The sequence below is a fragment of the Schistocerca cancellata genome, chromosome 2 (genome assembly GCF_023864275.1).
Source record: "Schistocerca cancellata isolate TAMUIC-IGC-003103 chromosome 2, iqSchCanc2.1, whole genome shotgun sequence".
NCBI classification, from domain to species: Eukaryota; Metazoa; Arthropoda; class Insecta; order Orthoptera; family Acrididae; genus Schistocerca; species Schistocerca cancellata.
Window position 1 is genome coordinate 52,503,567 of NC_064627.1, and position 21,429 is coordinate 52,524,995.

General features: G+C 42.3%; 1 protein-coding gene across 2 annotated transcripts in view; it reads right to left on the reverse strand.

The window, feature by feature from the left end:
* The window catches only part of LOC126161328 (solute carrier organic anion transporter family member 5A1), a 547,181-nt gene that overhangs the window by 47,743 nt on the left and 478,009 nt on the right, over positions 1-21,429 (reverse strand). For both annotated transcript variants that reach the window (XM_049917083.1, XM_049917082.1), the window contains exons 4-7: positions 16,310-16,590; positions 8,830-8,956; positions 6,859-7,075; positions 1,223-1,381 (exon numbers count right to left, since the gene is read on the reverse strand). In XM_049917083.1, the coding sequence (XP_049773040.1) occupies positions 1,223-1,381; positions 6,859-7,075; positions 8,830-8,956; positions 16,310-16,545 (739 nt within the window). In that variant the 5' untranslated portion in view covers positions 16,546-16,590. The remainder of the gene's footprint in view (positions 1-1,222; positions 1,382-6,858; positions 7,076-8,829; positions 8,957-16,309; positions 16,591-21,429) is intronic.

The following is a 21,429-nucleotide window of genomic DNA, read 5'->3' on the forward strand; positions in this document are numbered from 1 at the left end:
CAGCCCAGGATAATTTAATAAGTGTAACGTGATACTAACAGTTATTTAAAGAAAACAGAAGCCTCCAAAGATTTCCTCCTCCACCCCCCCCCCCCTTTCCCTATCCACGATGGAAACACGTACAAAAATGGTTCAGGAAATCTTTAACTCCAAAGACATTTTAACAAAATCATATAATTTTTGTTTTATTTAAAAAAATGTATGTTCATCATTATGTTAATAACTCTATTTTGTTCCTTCATTCACCATTACTATGGCTATTTTCTTGATTGTGACTGACCTACTCACACATTTTATACTATGAAATGAGTATTGTTGTCCTAGAGAAGATGTGTGTACTCATAACTTTTCTTCTACATAGAACTGATGGGAAAAAATTGCTCTGTTACCATATGAACAATATTAAGAACTGCTTGAAATGAAAGTGATACTATATTCTTTGGAGAATTTCTAACTGAGCCTAATTTAGAATGAGGATGGATATCTAGCTAAATAGTCAAGCAAGAATATTAAGGAATGAAACTTTTATCAGCAGATAAGTATTAACACTTACTTTCAGCAAGATTACTTTTTATTGTTTGTGTATGTCCAGAGTATGCACTTTAAGTTTGAATAAATACATACAGCAACTTAAAAAAAACTTTCATATCTCATTCCAGCACTCTTTCTGTTGTTATTCAGCAGTCACTTTTCCTGCCATAATACACGCCCTCTATACATTTACATTCCTATATACTAAATTGTCTAATCCACAAACTATGAAATACAGCAACTAATAGAAGAGCTTGATGGTATAAAAATGGAATTAAATTAAAAGAAAGAAATCACAACACAAAACACAGACTTTCTAGTATTAGCATCAATCAAAATACAGGCACAAAGAACGGCAATTTTATCAGCTGAACATGAGAGTCAATCAAGTGAAACTAAAAAATGTTTCAGTGAACCAATACAATGTTTGCTTGACTCCTCTTATCTGTGTATTCATATATGGGATACAGCACCACTATAATGTCCCAATGTAAGCCTGTGTTCCACATCAATAACTACAGGAGAAAATCATTATTTATACCGTATAATCATTTCTGCTTCTTTTCATTATAAACTTAGCATAACATTTGTGTTAAGTACACAAAGGGAATCATAAAATATGAGTTAATGTATACTACTTAGTTACATAAAATATGAAAGATGATGAACATAAAATGAGTGTTTACAATACCTGAAGATAATCTTCCAAGTCCCATGTCCTGTTCTCTCAAAGACACTCCCCTACAAATATTGTCTGAGCTTGAGTTGGCAAGCATTGTGCCCAGATTTGGTTCTGCTATAAAGTGTGGGACCATAAAAACCATGGAACCAATGCCCATGATAACAGAACCTGTGAAAAATTTTGTGTGTTACTGCCTCATAACATAAATAACAAATATAAGATACTCAGAATACTGATATATTACTTAACAAGTGAAGGTACAATGATCCCTTGAATCTATCCCAATCCTCTTCTACAGTTTTTGGTTAATCCTTTGAGATGCTTTCCTTTACTACTTGTAGGTACTGTATCCTGCTTTCTTCCTCCCTCAACTTCGATACCCTTATATGTCTTTCCTGGTTTCCTGTCCTTTTAATCGTACCATCAAATGGTGGTCGCTATCCAAGGCCTCTGATGGTATTAACTTAATGTCAATGACGTTCCTATTCATCTCACTATTATACAGGAAGTAGTCAACTATTGATTTCCTCTTTAAGTCTTGAATGTACGACGTAATCTTGTGGCTCTCTCTTTTTCTGAACCAAGAGTTTACAACCAGAAAGCCATGCCTTTGACAGAACTCCAATAATCTATCACCTTCCTCATTTCGGCAGCCCCAACCCTCTGGTCGAAACACACTTTTGCAGCCTTGTCTTCCTCTTGCAATGTATGGGTTTAAATCTGCTATTACTATCACATTCTTCCTTTCCATCCGCTTCTGCATTTCCTCTTCAAACTCTTGCTTCTCCTCAGAAGTGCAACCCACCTGCAGCACATACACTTGTATTGCCTCTATGGTCGTCCCCTTGAGTGATATTTTGATCTTCATCATTCTATCATTTATTCTTTGCACTTCCTCTTTTAATCCATCTCTTACTACTATTCCCTCTCCATTTTTCCTTCCCTCCTCATTTCAACTCCAGTACATTCAGTAGTCTTTCCTCAATTCTCTCCTTCCTTCTCCTTTCCATCTCGTTTCAGCTAACTCTAATATGTCTAACTTTCTTCTTTCCATCAAGTCTACCATCTCCTCCACCTTTCAAGTCAATGTTTGTATATTTAATGTTCCAAATCTTAGTCCTTGTTTATAGCCAGTTCGTCGTCGATTAAATCCGTCCTTTCCGAGGTCCTTTCTGTTTTTGAAAGCAGAAATCATAATCTACTACTGGCTTGCTGGGCCTATTGTAGCTTCACCAGCTATTGTAGCCATCACTTTTCAGGGTTCCTGTAGCACCTTCACAGCTACCGTAGCAGTCCCAAGGCATACACAGTACCCACTGTATCTCGCTCCTACAGACAATCCCCTACTTCATGCCATTGCCTGTCTCCCACAACTTGGACAAGGGGTTGGCCTTGTGGGAGATACCAATCCTGACGTGTGCATATGAAACCTGGATTATGAAAGGAAGAGAGAAAAGCAAAGTACAAGCTAGTGAGATGAAAGTCTTGAGGAGCATAATTAGAGTGACAAAGATAAACAGGTTAAGAAATGAGAGGATCAGAGTGTTAATGAAAGTGGAACCATTACAGGAGGAGATAGAGAAATCAAGGCTGAGATGGTATGGGCACGTTAAGGGAATGGAGGAGAAGTGGATTCCCAGGAGGATACATGAGATGAAACTGGAAGGAAAGAGACCAAGAGCAAGAACAAGAGACAGATGGTTGAAAGGAGTGGAGGGATGCATCTAGAAGGAAGGAGAAGTGGATTCCCAGGAGGATACATGAGATGAAACTGGAAGGAAAGAGACCAAGAGCAAGAACAAGAGACAGATGGTTGAAAGGAGTGGAGGGATGCATCTAGAAGGAAGGAGAAGACTGGACCAAGGTGAAGACGGAGAGATGGTGGCAATACAGAAGACGATGGAGACGCTTATGTTCCAAACAGACCCAGCCAGAGGGTGGACACTGTCCAAGATGGTGGTGGTGGTGGTGGTGGTGAAGTGAAGATACAATGATAAATTAATGTTGTCACAAATTTGAAACAGACAACAAAATACATATTGAATAAGAAAGTAACACAATACATAAAAATCAAATCAATGGCAGAAATAACACTTGTGTGTATATAAATGAATTCTATAAAAATTATGGTGAACAAGCTGACACTGACTTAGAGATCCCACAAGTAAATGGTCTACATGTATCTTCTATATTTTAGAATTATTTCATGTGAATTTAACAGGAAATATTGCAGCAAAAACTTGCCACGGAAAATGGTAAGAATGAAATATCACACACACACACACACACACACACACACACACACACACACACATTCACTTTTTTGTGGGCCAGTCAACGACTCAATGCTACCACTATCAAGACTAGAAATAAAATTAAAATTTTGTGAAAGAGGAAATTGTTAAAGTTACCAAAAGACAACACAGTTAGCTAGTACTTGCTGCTGATAATAAAAATCAGTGTCAGCTAACACAAAAATAATTTTCATATAGACTCTGCTTCCTTGTCCAGGGTTCAGAATGGATTTAAGTACTGTGGTGTGAAGATATAAAAAAGCTCAAGCCTAACATAAAGTCAGAAATTAGGAATCCCTACCAATTCAAAATAAAATTAAAAATATACTTTATTAGCCACACTTTCTACAAATTATCTGAATAGATCCAGGGACTGAAAAGTTCTGTTAATTACATGTCAAATAGCAGTATTTGTTATAAAGCTGTACAACAAGCAGTAATGAACTGTAAATAGGACTCAGCATTTACAGATTTTCATAAGTTTTCTGTGAAAATAAAACTGTAATCAAGTAAACATTAAGCCGCTCATAGCAGACAAACAGCAGCTTTATAGAGAAACTGAGGAGGCAGCAGTTTTTTCCCCAAATTTACTCAATTAAAAACTTTAAAATCAGTCTCCCTCCAACCATTATCCTCTTCCCCTTCCACCCATTCGTCCTCCTGTAACCCTTCAGGAATTCCTCCCCAAAGTCCACATACCCAGCCTCATTGGTTGTCCCATTATGGCTGGGTAAACTGCTCCTGCGCAACAAACTTCTGCTTTTGTTGACATGGCTGGGTAAACTGCTCCTGCGCAACAAACTTCTGCTTTTGTTGACCAACACTTCCAAAATATTGTCCATAATCTGCCATCCTATACCCAAGACACCATTCACTTCCTTCACCATCTTTCCACAGCTCCTGTCTCATCACCTCCACACTTCTTGTCAATGTGGATGCAATGTCCTTATACACCAACATCCCCCTTTCCCAATGTCCTCCTCATACCAAACCCGCCACTTCTTTCCTACTCCTCCTAGCCAATCAATTCCTGACCCACAATTATTTCACTTTCAAAGTTTGAATCTATAAATAAATCCAAGGCACTACCACGGGTAATCACATGGTGCCATCCTATAGCAATTTGTTTATGGGCCATCTGGAGGAATCCTTCCGATCAGTCAACACCTAAAACCTGTTGTCTGGTTCAGATTCATTGGTGACATTTTCATGATCTGGACTCAAGGCAGGGACAATCTTTGCTCTTTCCTCCCTAACCTCAACACCTATTCCCAAATCTGCTTCACCTGGCCCTTCTCAATTCAATATGCCATCTTCCTAGATGTTGATATCCACCTCTCAGATGGCTCTGTAAATACATCTCTTCATATCACACACACTAACGAAAACATTACCTTCACTTGGACAGCTGTCACCTGTTCCATGTCAAAAAGTCACTTCCATACAGACTGGCCACCCATGGATGATACATCTGCAGCAGAAAGCAGGAGCCATCAAAACACACTGCTACCCTTACCAGAGCCTATACTGACAAGATAGTATCCTATCGAACTCATCCACAAATCAATGTTCCATGCCACATGTTCCTCTTACACCAGTAAAACTATTAACCATCTACCAGCCAGAACTCCTCTGATTGCCCTCCTGGCCTTGAGAAGCTCAACCACTTCCTTCACCAGAGCTTCGACTACTTCTCGTCACACAATGAGATGAGGAATATTCCACACAAACTCCTACTCGCATCACTGAAAGTAGTGTTCCACAGCCCCCCCCCCCCCCCTCTCTCTCTCTCTACAAGTATCCTTGTCCATCCCTACTCCTATGTTGCTCCAATCCTGCTCCTCGGGCGTCATTCCCTTGTGGTCAAGTCACAGCTTAGTCACAGGCATTTCCTACCATATAAAAAGACAGGGCAATGTGTGAAAGCAGCCATGTTGTACATTAGCTATGCTACAATTACTGTGCACCATTCTCGACCACCAGTTGCCGAACGTGTTTTGCATAACAACACAAATGACTTCAACAGCTGCTTCACTACACAAGCTATTTGGCTCTTCTCTTCGGGCACTAGGTTTTCTGAAATATGAAGGTGGGAATTGTCTCTTCAGTATATCCTGTGCTCTCACAATCCTTCTGGCTTAAATCTCCACTAACATGTTTCCCACTGTGGCAACTCTGTAAAATACTCATTGACTGCAACTATCATTTCTTCATCTGATGAAAATTTTTTCCCAGCAAGCCAAAATTTCAGGTTAGGGAACAGAAAGTAAACACTTGGGGCTAAGTCTGGTCAATAGGGCGAAAGATGAACCAGTTCAAAGCTTAATTCATGCCCTTTAGCCTTTGTTATCACTGAGGGATTATGCACTAACATGGTGAAAAATCACTCTGCGTGCTAACTTCGGTCATTTTTCAGCCAACACAAGTTTCATATAATACAACAATGAAGCATAATACGGTCCAATTATTGTTCTGTCTTTTTCCAATTAATCTGTGAGGATTATTCCTTGGGAATCCAAAAAAAAGCCATTACCTTACCAGCTGGAAAAATGGTCTTTGCCTTTTTCAGTTCACTTTCACCAGCCTTGGTCCATTCTTCTGACTGCCGTTTTGACTCCGATGTGTAATTACGGATCCATTACGGATCCAGGCTTCATAAACAGTCACAAATCAGTGCAAAAAGTCTTGCAGATTGTGATTAAACATCACCAGATATTGTGTCGAAGTGTTATGCCATATGTACTTTTAGTCAACTGTGAGCAATCGCGGCACCCACCTCACGCACCTAGCCAAATCTCCATGCAGGATATTATGCACTTTCTAAGCTGAGATGCCTACAACCTCAGCAATCTTGTGAATTTTTGGTCAGTAGTCTTGCATTACCGTACAACAGATTTTGTCAATGGTTTCCTTTGCGGTAACCTTAATTGGAAGGCGAGAGCACACGTCATCTTCAGTGCTTGTCTGATCAAGTTTAAATTCATTAATCCAAATGTAAATCATCTTCAACAACACTGCAACATCTGCGTGAATGTCATCCAATTCTGTTTTCATTTGTGTGGCAGTCCCACCTTTCAAATGTAAATGTTTCATGACAGCTCGAAACTTGGTCTTACACATTTTCAGTCACAGTTGACACAGTGACCGATTCAGACATCTGTCAACAATGGAATGTATGTTGTAAACCATTGAAATTCTTTATACAATGCTTGGAATAATTAACCTTACCACCTGTGAAGACGCACAAAAAATGTACCATTATTTCATGAAAATTTACCAAACTTACCAAACCACCATCATATATAGTTGATAACCTAATATAATTTTCTTTCTTATCTTATATATACTCACCAATTGCTATCCACACAGGAATGTGCCGACGACTGCCCAGATAGCTAACAAATATAACTGTGATGACATTTCCAATCTCATATGATGAAGCTATTAGGCCTGAGAGACTGGACGGTATTTCGAACCTCTTCTCAATTGTTGTAATTACAGAGTTAATATACCCTGAGCTAAGTGCTTGTTGCAGTGTTACTAGGAATGATAACAATAGGACAAACACCTGGAATAAAGCAAAGGATAAAGTTATGCATTATTATATAGTCACACTGAGATCATTCATTCATCACAAATGTATTTCAATGTTTTGCTTTCCTGTCATTCTAATGTGAAGGTAAATGTAAAAAGTTAAGTGTATCACAAATATTTTTAGGTTGTATAAATTATATGTTATTTATAGATATAACATATGCTTAAATTTCAAGTGCATACCATCAAAATCTGTAAAAAAATTAAAACTACTTCTTTTACAATGTTCACCACAGTAGAATTTTTGAAACTTCATGGGACAGCAACTTTGTTTAACAAGCAGTCCATGGCACAAGAGTGTCAAGACAGTCAAGCTTCCTGTGCAAATTCATTCCTCTCAAATTAATCTCTAATTGGCATTGTCTAATCTCATACCCTGAGCCAACATCCTAAGATATGTATTATTTTCACTGCTATATGTGTATTTACAAATACTGGAACTGTATGCCTTTCATTACATGAACCACCATTTAGTCTGCTGCATTACTGTGTTCTGTGCAGGCAAATTATAAAACAGGAAGTGAAAGACTACAATAGCTCTGTGTTTATATGAATTTATTCATTTTATATGAAATAACACAAAGCATATGAATCCATTTACGAACAGATCAATCTCAGTAACTGCAAGTTGAACAAATAATTCTAACTGAAATAAACCAAACAAGCCGTTGAAACCATGTGGTCAGGAAATCTGTACATAAAAATTCATAGTGTATGACATTTGTTCTGCAGAAAAAATATGAGGGGCATTCAATAAGTGAAGCAACACATTTCTCCCTGAAAGCAGGTTGGTTTTATTCAGAATTCCAATACACCATATTATTTCCCACTGTTGTAGCAACAAACTCTATTTTTCAAAATATCTCCTTTCAATGTGATGGCCTTACGCCACCTTACTGGGAGGGCCTGTATGCCTGCATGGTACCAGTCTACTGGTTGACAGCAGAGCCAACGCTTTGTTGCATCAATAACCACCTCATCATCCACATACTGCTTCCCATGGAGTGCATCTTTCATTGGGCCAAGCAGATGAAGTTGGAATCTGCAAGATATGGGCTGTAGGGAGGATGAGGAAGAACAGTCTAAGGAAGTTTTGTGAGCTCCTCTTGGGTGTGCAGATTTTTGTGAGGCCTTGTATTGTCATGGAGAAGGAGAAGTTCATTTACATCACCTGGAATGAGAGTTTCCACACATTCCAACACTGCAGGAGCTACAGTTGTGTGTGGCCAGCTGGTCCACAGTAGATTGGGCAGGTTTGCATGACTCACAGTGCTTTTGTTCACTGTCAGGTCTCCGTAGACATTCTGCAAGCACCTAAGAATAAATTTGATGCTCTGGTTTTCTTTGAAAAGATACTAAATGTCAGCTCTCTGCTCGGAGTGCAGCTCTGTTTGAAATGCCATCTTGAAGGCTATGTATAGAGCTGCAACCTATTGGAACTTTGTGAAAATATAAGGGCTAAGTGGGAATATTCCACCAAGCCCCACCACAAATTCCTCATTTTTTCCAACTGAAACTGGCAAAACTGGCATTGCATTAGTTATTGAATGCCCCTCGTCTCCCATTAACACTGTTTATTGAAACCGGCTGACACAATAACTTATTTGATTTAAACCTTTCACACCAATGCAGGTTTACTTTCTTGGACCACAGCAAACATACTCATGCCCCACATTAAAACTGACTTCACTGTTGTGTATACAATCTATGAAATTCAAACTTACTCACCTTTATACTCGCAAACCTCTGCAAGAATGGAGGCCTACAGTTGAGGATACCACAATCCTTCGAATCACGAAGAAGGATGGCAGCAGTAAGTTCTGGATACGCGGAATGTGCACGTTCCTTTTCACTCCTGAAAGTTACATATTAAATGACTTCACTACAGAGCTGTGATTATGTATGACATATCTACCCTCTATTAGTTATCCAACAATGAAATTACAAATACAGCTTGAGAAAGAGAAACTCAGTGGTTTACAGTTGGTAGCACTTTGAGAGAAACCATCCACAGTGGAATTAAATTTACACATAATTTATACAATGTTCATGGAAAATAATGGTTTTGTATCAAATTGGAGCTCATTGGCAGAATACCTGCATTCACAGTTGTAGTAGTTAATGAAGTCACTTCCAGTTCTGATGGTGGAAGAAATTTTTATCTGTAGACTTTGCCTAACAAAGGAAAGAACAGATGGTGGCACACTCTTCAGAAGTACCAGACTGCAAGGCAGTGTCTCGACTTACACCTCAAAGTTAACAGTAGCAATTGATAGAACAAAGCAGTGTGTTATTATTAAAGAACTGTCATCTGTTGGATGGGGATACGAAAATCAGTGGCACCCTTTGCAGATTTTGAGAGGAGTACAATGTGTGCCTGTACCGGGATTACTTTCATTTCAACCCATAAAAATACAAAAAAACACATGGCATTGCAGGAGTACTTATGACACTCATCCACATATTGCAGACATTAGACACTCCGCATGACACTGGAGGAACACAATGGAAAACCAGTTCCAACAGGACCTCACCAATTTGCCAAGAGTGTACCTGGACGTGAGTTGTGGAGGAGAACTAATGTTTGTTTCACGACAAATGATGAAATAGGTGAAGGATTCAATTGCAACTGGCTCTGGGTACACTTGCCACTACACAGCATCCATTACATGTTTTGAGTTCCTTCAAACATATTGAAATGATATGACCCTCTAATTAGTATGGCTAGCAGATCCCTCCACCCCCCAAACACCTGGGAATGACCTCGCCAGCACGCCAACTCTTAGGGCCCAAGTGTGGCTCTGATCATCAGGGTGGAAACCAGTAAAAGATGTCTAAAAGCTTGATGATCTACAATTAAATCAGCCTGTGAATATGCTCAAGAGAGTTAAAGCATGAAATATACTGTGGGAGATGCATGGAGGAGCATTAAGCTCACACCTCAAAACTAATGTAAGTACAGAACTGGAATTACAGAAAAACATGATCAAATCATAGCCATTCAACTCAAATTTTCTGAATCTAACACAGACAGAAATAGAAATTCCTGCACGTCACATCACACTGAAGTTACATTTGATGGATTTTAGGGATACAAATTGCCAGGCTGCTTTAAGCCAAATTAACAGCTTACTGCTATTCACTTGCTGAATGCCTGGCACACTCACAACCAAGTGACAATTAACTTAACATGCCTGACAAATCGGTAAGGCCAAAGGAAACTTTTTGCTGCTACTGTTGTAGAGAGTTAGTAAGGATCCAATCATCATTTTTGTGTGTGTGTGTGTGTGTGTGTGTGTGTGTATGTAGTAAGGATCCAATCATCATTTGTGTGTGTGTGTGTGTGTGTGTGTGTGTGTGTGTGTGTGTGTGTGTGTGTGTGTGTGTGTGTTAATGTAATGCCAGGATAGTGCTGTAGAAATGGTGTGATTTACAATTCTGCAACCTTCTTGAAACAACTTTCACTGTTATAAGCATCCACAATTTGAAACACCTAGGACTGCCAATAACACACAATGGTCCACAGCATAATTTTCATTATCAATGCCAGATAATAATGTCAAGCAAATGTGGTATTTGATACTGAACAGTGAAGACTACATATTACAATCCATGACAAATAATGGCATACACGTTGAAACTGTTTGCTGGAACAAGACTCAAATTCAGGGCCCTTGCCTTTCAAGGGGAAGTGCCCTACCGACAAGGCAACCCAAGTAGAACTCACAACCCATTCTCACAGCTTTACTTCCGCCATAACCTCATCTCCTACCTTCCAATCCTCGTTTTCTATTTGACTATGCAGGGCCACAACAGCCAAAGCATTATCACATGCGTATTTTGCATCTACATGTTTTCTGACAAGTTTGTTATGAACTATTAAATGAAAATGTGTTGAAGATTTTTTTAGTTATTCCATATCCATGGGGGACATAGTCACTCGTGGTTATGGGAAATAACAGGATTAAAAAATCGAAAATCAAGTTATTTCAGAAACAGGTTATTTTTAGAGGATGTAACAGTCAGGTTAAACTGGTGTAAAAAAAAAAAAAGGAACCGATATAACCAAAATCCGGTTTTTTCAGTGATAACCAACATCCTTACATTGTGGCTGGCTGATTAATGACCCTAGGCTTCCAATTACTCAACCACCCTCTCCACTCACGAGACCTAGCCCCCTCGGACTATTACCTGTTTTCGAATTCGAAGAAACATCTGAAGGGTAATGTTTTCTGAGCAATGAAATTGTCAAAGACTCTGTTGGAAGCTGGTTTCGTGACCGATCACATGATTTTTCTTTGCACAGACTAGAAAATCTGCAACTACAACGTACCAACTGCATCAGGCTCAGGGGAGAATATATCACATACACTTAGTTGACAAAAGTCATGGGACAGTGATACGCACATATCTAGATAGCAGTAGTATTGCATACACAATGTACAAAAAAGGCAGTACATTAGCAGAGCTGTCAGTTGTGCTCAGGTGATTCATGTAAAAAGGCTTCCAACGTGATTATGGCCGCACGACAGACTTTGAACGTGGTTGGAACTAGATGCTTGCAACATTCATTTTGGAAATCGTTAGGGAATTGAATATTCTGAGATCCGCAGTATATGCCAAGCATACAACATTTCAGGCGTTTCCTCTTACCAAGGACAACGCAGTGGTGGACTGTCTTCACTTAACGACCAAGAACAGCGGCATTTGCAGAGTTATCAGTGCTAACAGACAAGCAACAAATAAATGTGGGACATACGCCCAATGTATCCATTATGATAGTGTGTTGAAATGTTGTGTTAATGGGCTATGGCAGCAGATGACCAATGCGAGTGTACACTCCTGGAAATTGAAATAAGAACACCGTGAATTCATTGTCCCAGGAAGGGAAACTTTATTGACACATTCCTGGGGTCAGATACATCACATGATCACACTGACAGAACCACAGGCACATAGACACAGGCAACAGAGCATGCACAATGTCGGCACTAGTACAGTGTATATCCACCTTTCGCAGCAATGCAGGCTGCTATTCTCCCATGGAGACGATCGTAGAGATGCTGGATGTAGTCTTGTGGAACGGCTTGCCATGCCATTTCCGCCTGGCGCCTCAGTTGGACCAGCGTTCATGCTGGACGTGCAGACCGCGTGAGACGACGCTTCATCCAGTCCCAAACATGCTCAATGGGGGACAGATCCGGAGATCTTGCTGGCCAGGGTAGTTGACTTACACCTTCTAGAGCACGTTGGGTGGCACGGGATACATGCGGACGTGCATTGTCCTGTTGGAACAGCACGTTCCCTTGCCGGTCTAGGAATGGTAGAATGATGGGTTCGATGACGGTTTGGATGTACCGTGCACTATTCAGTGTCCCCTCGACGATCACCAGTGGTGTACGGCCAGTGTAGGAGATCGCTCCCCACACCATGATGCCGGGTGTTGGCCCTGTGTGCCTCGGTCGTATGCAGTCCTGATTGCGGCGCTCACCTCCACGGCGCCAAACACGCATACGACCATCATTGGCACCAAGGCAGAAGCGACTCTCATCGCTGAAGACGACACGTCTCCATTCGTCCCTCCATTCACGCCTGTCGCGACACCACTGGAGGCGGGCTGCACGATGTTGGGGCGTGAGCGGAAGACGGCCTAACGGTGTGCGGGACCGTAGCCCAGCTTCATGGAGACGGTTGCGAATGGTCCTCGCCGATACCCCAGGAGTAACAGTGTCCCTAATTTGCTGGGAAGTGGCGGTGCGGTCCCCTACGGCACTGCGTAGGATCCTACGGTCTGGGCGTGCATCCGTGCGTCGCTGCGGTCCGGTCCCAGGTCGACGGTCACGTGCACATTCCGCCGACCACTGGCAACAACATCGATGTACTGTGGAGACCTCACGCCCCACGTGTTGAGCAATTCGGCGGTACGTCCACCCGGCCTCCCGCATGCCCACTATACGCCCTCGCTCAAAGTCCGTCAACTGCACATACGGTTCACGTCCACGCTGTCGCGGCATGCTACCAGTGTTAAAGACTGCGATGGAGCTCCGTATTCCACGGCAAACTGGCTGACACTGACGGCGGCGGTGCACAAATGCTGCGCAGCTAGCGCCATTTGACGGCCAACACCGCGGTTCCTGGTGTGTCTGCTGTGCCGTGCGTGTGATCATTGCTTGTACATCCCTCTTGAAGTGTCCGGAGCAAGTATGGTGGGTCTGACACACCGGTGTCAATGTGTTCTTTTTTCCATTTCCAGGAGTGTATTTGCTAACAGCACGACATTGCCTGCAGTGCCTCCTGAGCTCGTGACCATAACATTTGTACCACGACTGGAGAACTGCGGCCTGGTCAGATGAGTCCCAATTTCAGTCGGTAAGAGCCGACGGTAGGGTTCGAGTGTGGCGCAAGCCCCCAGAAAGCCGTGGACCCAATTTGTCAATGAGCTACTGTGCAGGCTGGTGGTGGCTCCATAATGGTGTTGACTGTGTTCACACGGAATGTTCTGGGCCCACTGGTCCAACTGAATCGATCATAGTCTCGAAATCGTTATGTTCCGCTACTTTGAGACCATTTGCAGCCATTCATGGACCTCAGGTTCTCAAATAATAAGGAGTCAACAGACCACATTAGTTCAAGAGTGGTTTTAAGAACATTCTGGACAGTTCGAGCTAATGATCTGGCCACCCAGATCGCCCGACACGAATCCCATCGAACATTTGTGGGTCATAATCTAGATTTTAATTCGTGCACAAAATCCTGTACCGCCAACACTTCAGCAATTATGGACGGCTAGAGAGGCAAAATAGGTCAATATTGCTGGGGATTTCCAACGACTTAGTGAGTCCAAGCTATTCAGAGTTGCTGCGTAACACTGGGCAAAAGGAGCTCCGACACCATATTAGAAGATACCCCACAACTTTTGTCATCTCAGTGTAAATGGCAGATTCTTTCTACGAAAGTTTTTAGCAGCCCGTAAACCGTAAGGCGGAGGACAATGGGGTTATTTTCATTCGAAAGAGCGATGTTTTTTGACCTTGGGACGTGCGCGCGCAGCCCCTGGCTAGCGACGATCCCCCCACAGCGCGGTAAGAAAGCACAGGCAGTGCTGAGTCAGAGACGGCGCAGGACGGAGCTGTCGCGCCGCGACTTTCGCGCCATGATTTTTTTACGATTATAAAAAGGGTTTAAGTGCCGAAGAATGCCATTCTTCTTTTCTGCATGTTTTTGGTGAAGCTTCCCCCTCTAGGGCCACAGTTGGAAATTGGTTTCGCGAGTTTTCGAGGGGTCGGCAGTCAATTGAAGATTAACCTCGTCCCAGTCGGCCAGCAACAGCTGTGACTCCTGAAAACATTGATGCTGTGAGGAAAATGATCAAAGAAGATACACATCTTACATTATGCGACATTGAAGGGACCCTAAATATTGGATCAACAGCAGCACAGACCATCGTTCATAGTCACTTAGGCCTTACTAAGAGACGTGCCCGTTGGGTGCCACATTCCCTGACAGAAAGCCAAAAGGAGGTGAGAGTCGACTGGTGTCGTTTCATGCTCGAAAAATTAAATGGAGGGAAGTTCCAAGACACTTACAATATCGTCACAGGTGATGAAACGTGGGTCTGCCATTATGACCCTGAAACGAAGAGACCGTCTTCTGTGGTGCTTTCCAGGGGAGGAACCACCCACAAAAGTTCGACGAAGTCGGAGCTCTGGAAAAAAGTTAGTGGCAACTTTTTTCACAAAGATAGGGCATCTCACCTCTGTGACCTTGGACACACGTCATAACAATCAATGCTGAACGGTACGTGAACGATTGTCTTCCAAAAGACATCGCCACATGGAAGTCACAGCATCCAAAGTCCACGAGTGGGCACCTTCTGCTGCATCACGACAATGCATCTGCGCACACGGCTGCCAAAACGATGGACTTTCTGGAGAAGGAAAAAGTGCGAGTGTTACCCCATCCCCCCTATTCACCTGATCTGGCCCCCTGTGACTTCTTTCTGTTCCCAAAGACTTAGGAAAAACATTCGAGGGCAGCAGTTTTGATCAGATGAAGAGGCCATTGCAGCGTACGAGAGTGACATCCCAAAAGAAGCTTGGACTGACACATTTTCTAACAAGGGAACATCCCCATCGCACCCCCCTCAGATTTAGTTATAAGTTGGCACAATGGATAGGCCTTGAAAAACTGAACACAGATCAATCGAGAAAACAGGAAGAAGTTGTGTGGAACTATGAAAAAATAAGCAAAATATCCAAACTGGGTCGTCCATGCGTAACATAGGCAATATTAAGGGCAATGTGAGGCGAGAAGTGCTGTGGTCCCGTGGTTAGCGTGAACAGCTGCGGAACGAGAGGTCCTTGGTTCAAATCTGCCCTCCACTGAAAATTTTGCTTTCTTTATTTTCGCAAAGTTATGATCTGTCCGTTCGTTCATTGACGTCTCTGTTCACTGTAATAAGTTTAGTGTCTGTGTTTTGCGACCGCACCGCAAAACCGTGTGATTAGTTGACGAAAGGACGTGCCTCTCCAATGGGAACCGAAAACATTTGATCGTAAGGTCATAGGTCAACCGATTCCTCCACAGGAAAACACGTCTGATATTTTGTATACGACACTGGTGACAGCATGTGCGTCACATGACAGGAATATGTTGTCGACCCACCTAACTAGTACACTTGGCGAATGGGTGAAACGTTTCTTCTACCTTGCTCCATTTAGGTTTTCTTGTGGATGTAATAATCACTCCAAAAAAAGTGATGAAAACATGAGAGTTTTTCACATAAACTGAAAATAAAAAGTTAAAATTTTCAGTCAAGGGAAGATTTGAACCAAGGACCTCTCGTTCCGCAGCTGTTTACGCTACCCACGGGACCACGGAGTTCCTCGCCTCACATTGCCCTTATTATTGCCTATCTTACGCATGGACGACCCAGTTTGTATATTTTGCTTATTTTTTCATAGTTCCACACAACTTCTTCCAGTTTTCTCGATCGATCTGTGTTCAGTTTTTCAAGGCCTATCCACTGTGCCAACTTATAACTAAATCTGAGGGGGGTGCGATGGGGATGTTCCCTTGTAAGTGGTTTCAGAGAATGGAAAAATGTATACATGCTAATGGAGAGTATTTTGGAAAGTTGTAAAGGTTTTCTGAAAATAAATTTTTTCACACATTCTGCTAAATGCCCTCGTAGGAGGGTGGAACTGACCTGTCGACGAGCCCGGACGAGGGGTTCCTGCTGTGGCACTTGACCACGGAGTCGTGGCAGCAGCCGCCAGACGTGCCGGCGCTCACCGTCGTCGTGACGGTCGCGTTCGAGTCGTTGAGGTCCTCGTCTGCGGACGCGGTCTCCGAGTAGAGGCCCGTCATGGCGTACATGGACTCCTGCCGGCGGTGGCCGTGGTGGCCGCCCCCGCCGCCTCCTCCCGCCTGGCACGTCGCCATCTCTTCTGCCGCCCCCGGGCTTCAGCTTAAGGACTCACACATCACCTGCACAAGCACAAGCGAACGGCTATAAACGAGAGCTCTGCCCACAGCAAACTGCGAAATAACAGGAAGCAAATCAACTTCCACGCAACAAAAATAAAACCTTAACGATAAACTTAATGTTGAGGTGCCGAGAAGCATAAGGGCCTAAGCACACCATCATCGATTTTGAGGTTTATCATGTACGCACGTTCCTGACGTGTTGATCTTGCCGGGCGCTGTGGCCGAGCGGTTCTAGGCGATTCAGTCTGGAACCGCGCTGCTGCAACGGTCGCAGGGTCGAATCCTGCCTCGGGCATGGATGTGTGTGATGTTCTTAGGTCAGTTAGGTTTAAGTAGTTCTAAGTCTACGGGACTGATGACCTCAGATGTTAAGTCTCTTAGTGCTTAGAGCCATTTGAACCATTTGTGTTGATCTTACGGTGAACTAGTTTCATCTCTAGCTGTAGTAAAAAAAAAAAAAAAAAAAAAAAAAAAAAAAAAAAAAAAAAAAAAAAAAAAAAAAAAAATGGCTCCGAGCACTATGGGACTCAACTGCTGAGGTCATTAGTCCCCTAGAACTTAGAACTAGTTAAACCTAACTAACCTAAGGACATCACACACATCCATGCCCGAGGCAGGATTCGAACCTGCGACCGTAGCGGTCTCGCGGTTCCAGACTGCAGCGCCAGAACCGCGCGGCCACTTCGGCCGGCAGCTGTACTCCCACATTGTTCTAATCACGCCGCGCGGGATTAGCCGAGCGGTCTTAGACGCTGCAGTCATGGACTGAGCGGATGGTCCCGGCGGAGGTTCGGGTCCTCCCTCGGGCATGGGTGTGTGTGTTTGTCCTTAGGATAATTTAGGTTAAGTAGTGTGTAAGCTTAGGGACTGCTGACCATAGCAGTTAAGTCCCATAAGATTTTCACACACATTTTAACATTTGTTATTATCAGGAGTGTCCAACCGGCGGCCCGGGGGGAGCAAGCGGCTCAAAGAAAGTATCACTCGCAACGTTTACATGCGATACACCTAAAAGACGAAAACCGAATTTCGAAAACCACTTTTCGTTTTCGTGTTTACATGTTAAGGTCCGAAGCGGATTTGCTAGCCCAGTGTAATATGGCGCCTGGAAAACAGCTGTTCAAATGGCTCTGAGCACTATGGGACTTAACTTCTGAGGTCATCAGTCCCCTAGAACTTAGAACTACTTAAACCTAACTAACCTAAGGATATCATACACATCCATGCCCGAGGCAGGATCCGAACCTGCTACCGTAGCGGTCGCGCGGTTCCAGATTGTAGCGCCTACAACCGCTTGGCCACTCCGGCCGGCTAAACAGCTGTTATAGTTTTTGATTTTGCCAGCACAATCGCTATTTCTCTTCAGTTAGAGAGATGTAAACAGCTTCAGTCTAATATTTGTACTTATCCTTTACGGTACAAAAAGGCACTCCGTTCATATTAGCGGAAAATATTCAGAAACAAGAAGAAACCACGCACGTTTCAAAACCGCATGCGTTTACGTGGGAGAGAAAATTGATTGTGGAATTAGAAAACCGGCAAACATACTCTGTTCATCATTGGATAAACCTGATGTAAACATTACGCCATGTATTCTTGCGCGTTTGCTTGGATGTCATTGGATTTCGTTTCACGTGGAGCGGAAGCCAAACTGCGACCAGAACAGTCAAGTACGATTATAAGGATACTTTCATGCTGTGTTACACGCACACCGACTGAGAGATAATGAGGGACCACAGCTTTACCGGCGCATTAAATTTGGACAGCAATGGCCAGCCAGCGGTCCAGTTAACCTGCAATGGTGTGGGCAGTTGCAGTTCTAAAGTAAAACGAGACGAGCAAAGAAACAATACAGCTTCGAATGTCATTTAATTTTTAATAAGAATGAAATAACATTCGGTAACACTCCAGTACTACTGCGCGCTTCTTAGGTGACCGGACGGAAAGCATAAAATGCTTTACAAACAAGAGTGATGAAAATTCCTATTAAACACAGGGCAATTTCCCTGTGCGAGCTGTGTGTGGTGCAAAAGCGTACTGCTGGGATTATACAAATAAAAACTGCCACGTTTTTTGTCTAGTGTACTCGATAGGCTTGGCCACTGTTTCTATGTTTCGATACAGTGTATCGATACGTGGAACTGTTTCACTGTTTCGAAACTGCTGTGTTTCACTGTTTCGAAACAGCGGTGTTTCATTCCGCACTGTGTCGGACAACGGAACCAGATTCGATCTCTAGCCAGCCACAGAAACTGTATCGTTGTTTCAAAATAACGCTGTTTCAGTCCACTTGTGCTTGGACGGACTAACTGTATCGAAACAGTGATGCTTCATTTCACTTTGTCTCGGACGAGATTCGAGCACGGCACAGATACGGAAATACGTTTAATATACTACTTCATCAAACTCTTTCAAGAGTGTCGAAATCTTTTTGACACACAACAGCATGATGCTTAAGATTTCCGAAAATAAAGTTTCGTTTCTAATTGACTGCTCTATTCCGAAATGGCGCAATATATGCTTTATAAACACTAACAAACAATAAAATAAAGCACACTATTCGCATTCAAAATAATAAAAGTGTGAAAAACATTCAGTTAAATTACACATCTCCTATAAAATATGCTTCTCTGTTCATGTACAGTAATCACATTAAAAAAACTCAAGTAAACCTACAACATTTTGAATTAGAAAAGGCGTAGAGTGGCAGTTTTTAGACATATACATAAACTGGATGTACTTTCAAGCAATGTGATTGACTGATCATTGATGATGTAATGGTGAACGGGAAGGGCTGGGAACCATGGTGGATTTATAGTAATGATTTGAAACACCTTGAGGGACAAAAATTTTTTTCTCTTATATTTCGTTATTTTTTCGAATTATGTGGCTTTATTCATGAGTCTATAGTCAATGTGCCTATTCTCCACAATGTGTGCATGAATAATAGCAGGCCGGGTATATATTATCCATACTAACGAAATTTGGCAATCCCAGTAGCGTATCCGTTGTTTCTGCAGTTTGTTCCCGCCTCCAGTACTATTACAAAACACAAACTGTTTCACTGTTTCGAAACAGCGTTTCGAAACATTTCATTGTATTGTTTCATTTGTTTCGAAACAGTTATGTGTTTCAGTTTGCCCATCTCTAGTACTCGAGTTACTATTTCCTTAAGAGCCCCACACACGAGCGTCGGATCGCAACAATGCAAAATTGTTACAAATTCAAAAAGAGATGTAGGGCTATTTCCTATTGTTGGGAATTCAAAAACGGATGTAGGGCTACATTCTAAAAACAATCAGTCAGTAAGTTTAATTAATGTATTTGCGTGCATCCGGTCATTAGTAACTGTTCACTGGCTAGATAAATCTCACCAACGTCTGAAGGGAAAACACACATGGCATTTAAATTGTACGGAAATAAACCTAGAACGCACTGTACTAACATCACCACACTCTTAATAACGTGACAGACGAAAGTACATATTCGTACGTCACAAAATACACAGCAAAAGAGCAAATGTGTGCATAATATTAACGTACCTTAGTGCCGTGGGCAAACATTATGTATGCCCTATTGAAGATCATAAAAGGCTGTAAAGATAAACATTTCTTATTAGAGATTTGAGGTAAAACTAATGTAGACACAGTTAGCCGCCATTAAACGTGGCTAACGTGCAATTTTAATTGTGGTTAATACTATATCTAACAATACACTGATAATTTTGCTCACAACTCTAAAGGGGATGAAGAATTCGCGGAACTGTCGAAGTGTTCCTGGGCGCGCAGACTTTCAAAATTTGTAATTACTCTTTGCCGTGTGCGAGAAAACTGGAATATTTGCTGATGCTTACGAAGAACAATCTTTGGTATCAGCGATGCACGTAACGGAACAGGCTTCCACGTTTGCTAAAAAGATAACGTAATATTGTATAGACGGTACGAAGTATTCACATTCTGACGAGGTTAGCAGTTAAGGAATTAGACTGCTAGTGGGTAAAAAGTTACGACTGCTTCTTTGGTTCTTGTCCGCTACAAGAAGCACGAAAAATCGTTTCTTACTGCTTGGTTGTTCATTATTCATCAACAATGTGTCTCAACCTGGCAACGGGGGGCAGACGCCCAATAGGTCTTCGTTATTACTGGAAACTAAGCCTCCAGTAATATATACTATCGTATGCTATAATGTATACTAATGCATATTATTATCATTAGATTACCGACTTCAACAGAATCGGCAAAATCCGCGCGCAGATGAAGGAGGGGGAAATTATTTTTGAATAAAATTGAGGACAAAGTTACTTTTTCTTGAATGGTGCTGCAGATAAATGTGTGGAGTGGATTTTCCGTCGCATAGTACAGCCAACGTACCTGGGCTTCTTTTTTCTGTTTTTCTGACGGCAATGCACACATAAAGCTTGCTTTTCCGTCAAGGAGCTGTCGGCAACGCCCACAATGGAGTAGAGAGTGCTCCTTCTTTCATTTTAGCAAAATGAAGCATAAAACTGCACGACGAAACGAAACACAAACCGTCAATGAGTACTGCATAGTTTGATCTCTAAGGACGGTAACATCGGATAGCAACTGCCGGAGCCGAAACACCAGCGACTCTACGTACAAGAACTGCCACTGCTGGCGACTGAAAACTTGGGAGCTGCGATAAAAAGAACAAGTGCACTTAAAATGCTTGTTAATGAGGCAGCGGTATATGTGACTACGTTTTTGTACTAAAGGTCCAAGTATTACAAGGTACTTCTATCCACCTTCGAGTATTTAAAACCAAAATAAATAAAAAAGTGGCGACACTGAGTGGAATAGCGCAAGTGTGCCAGTGAAGCAA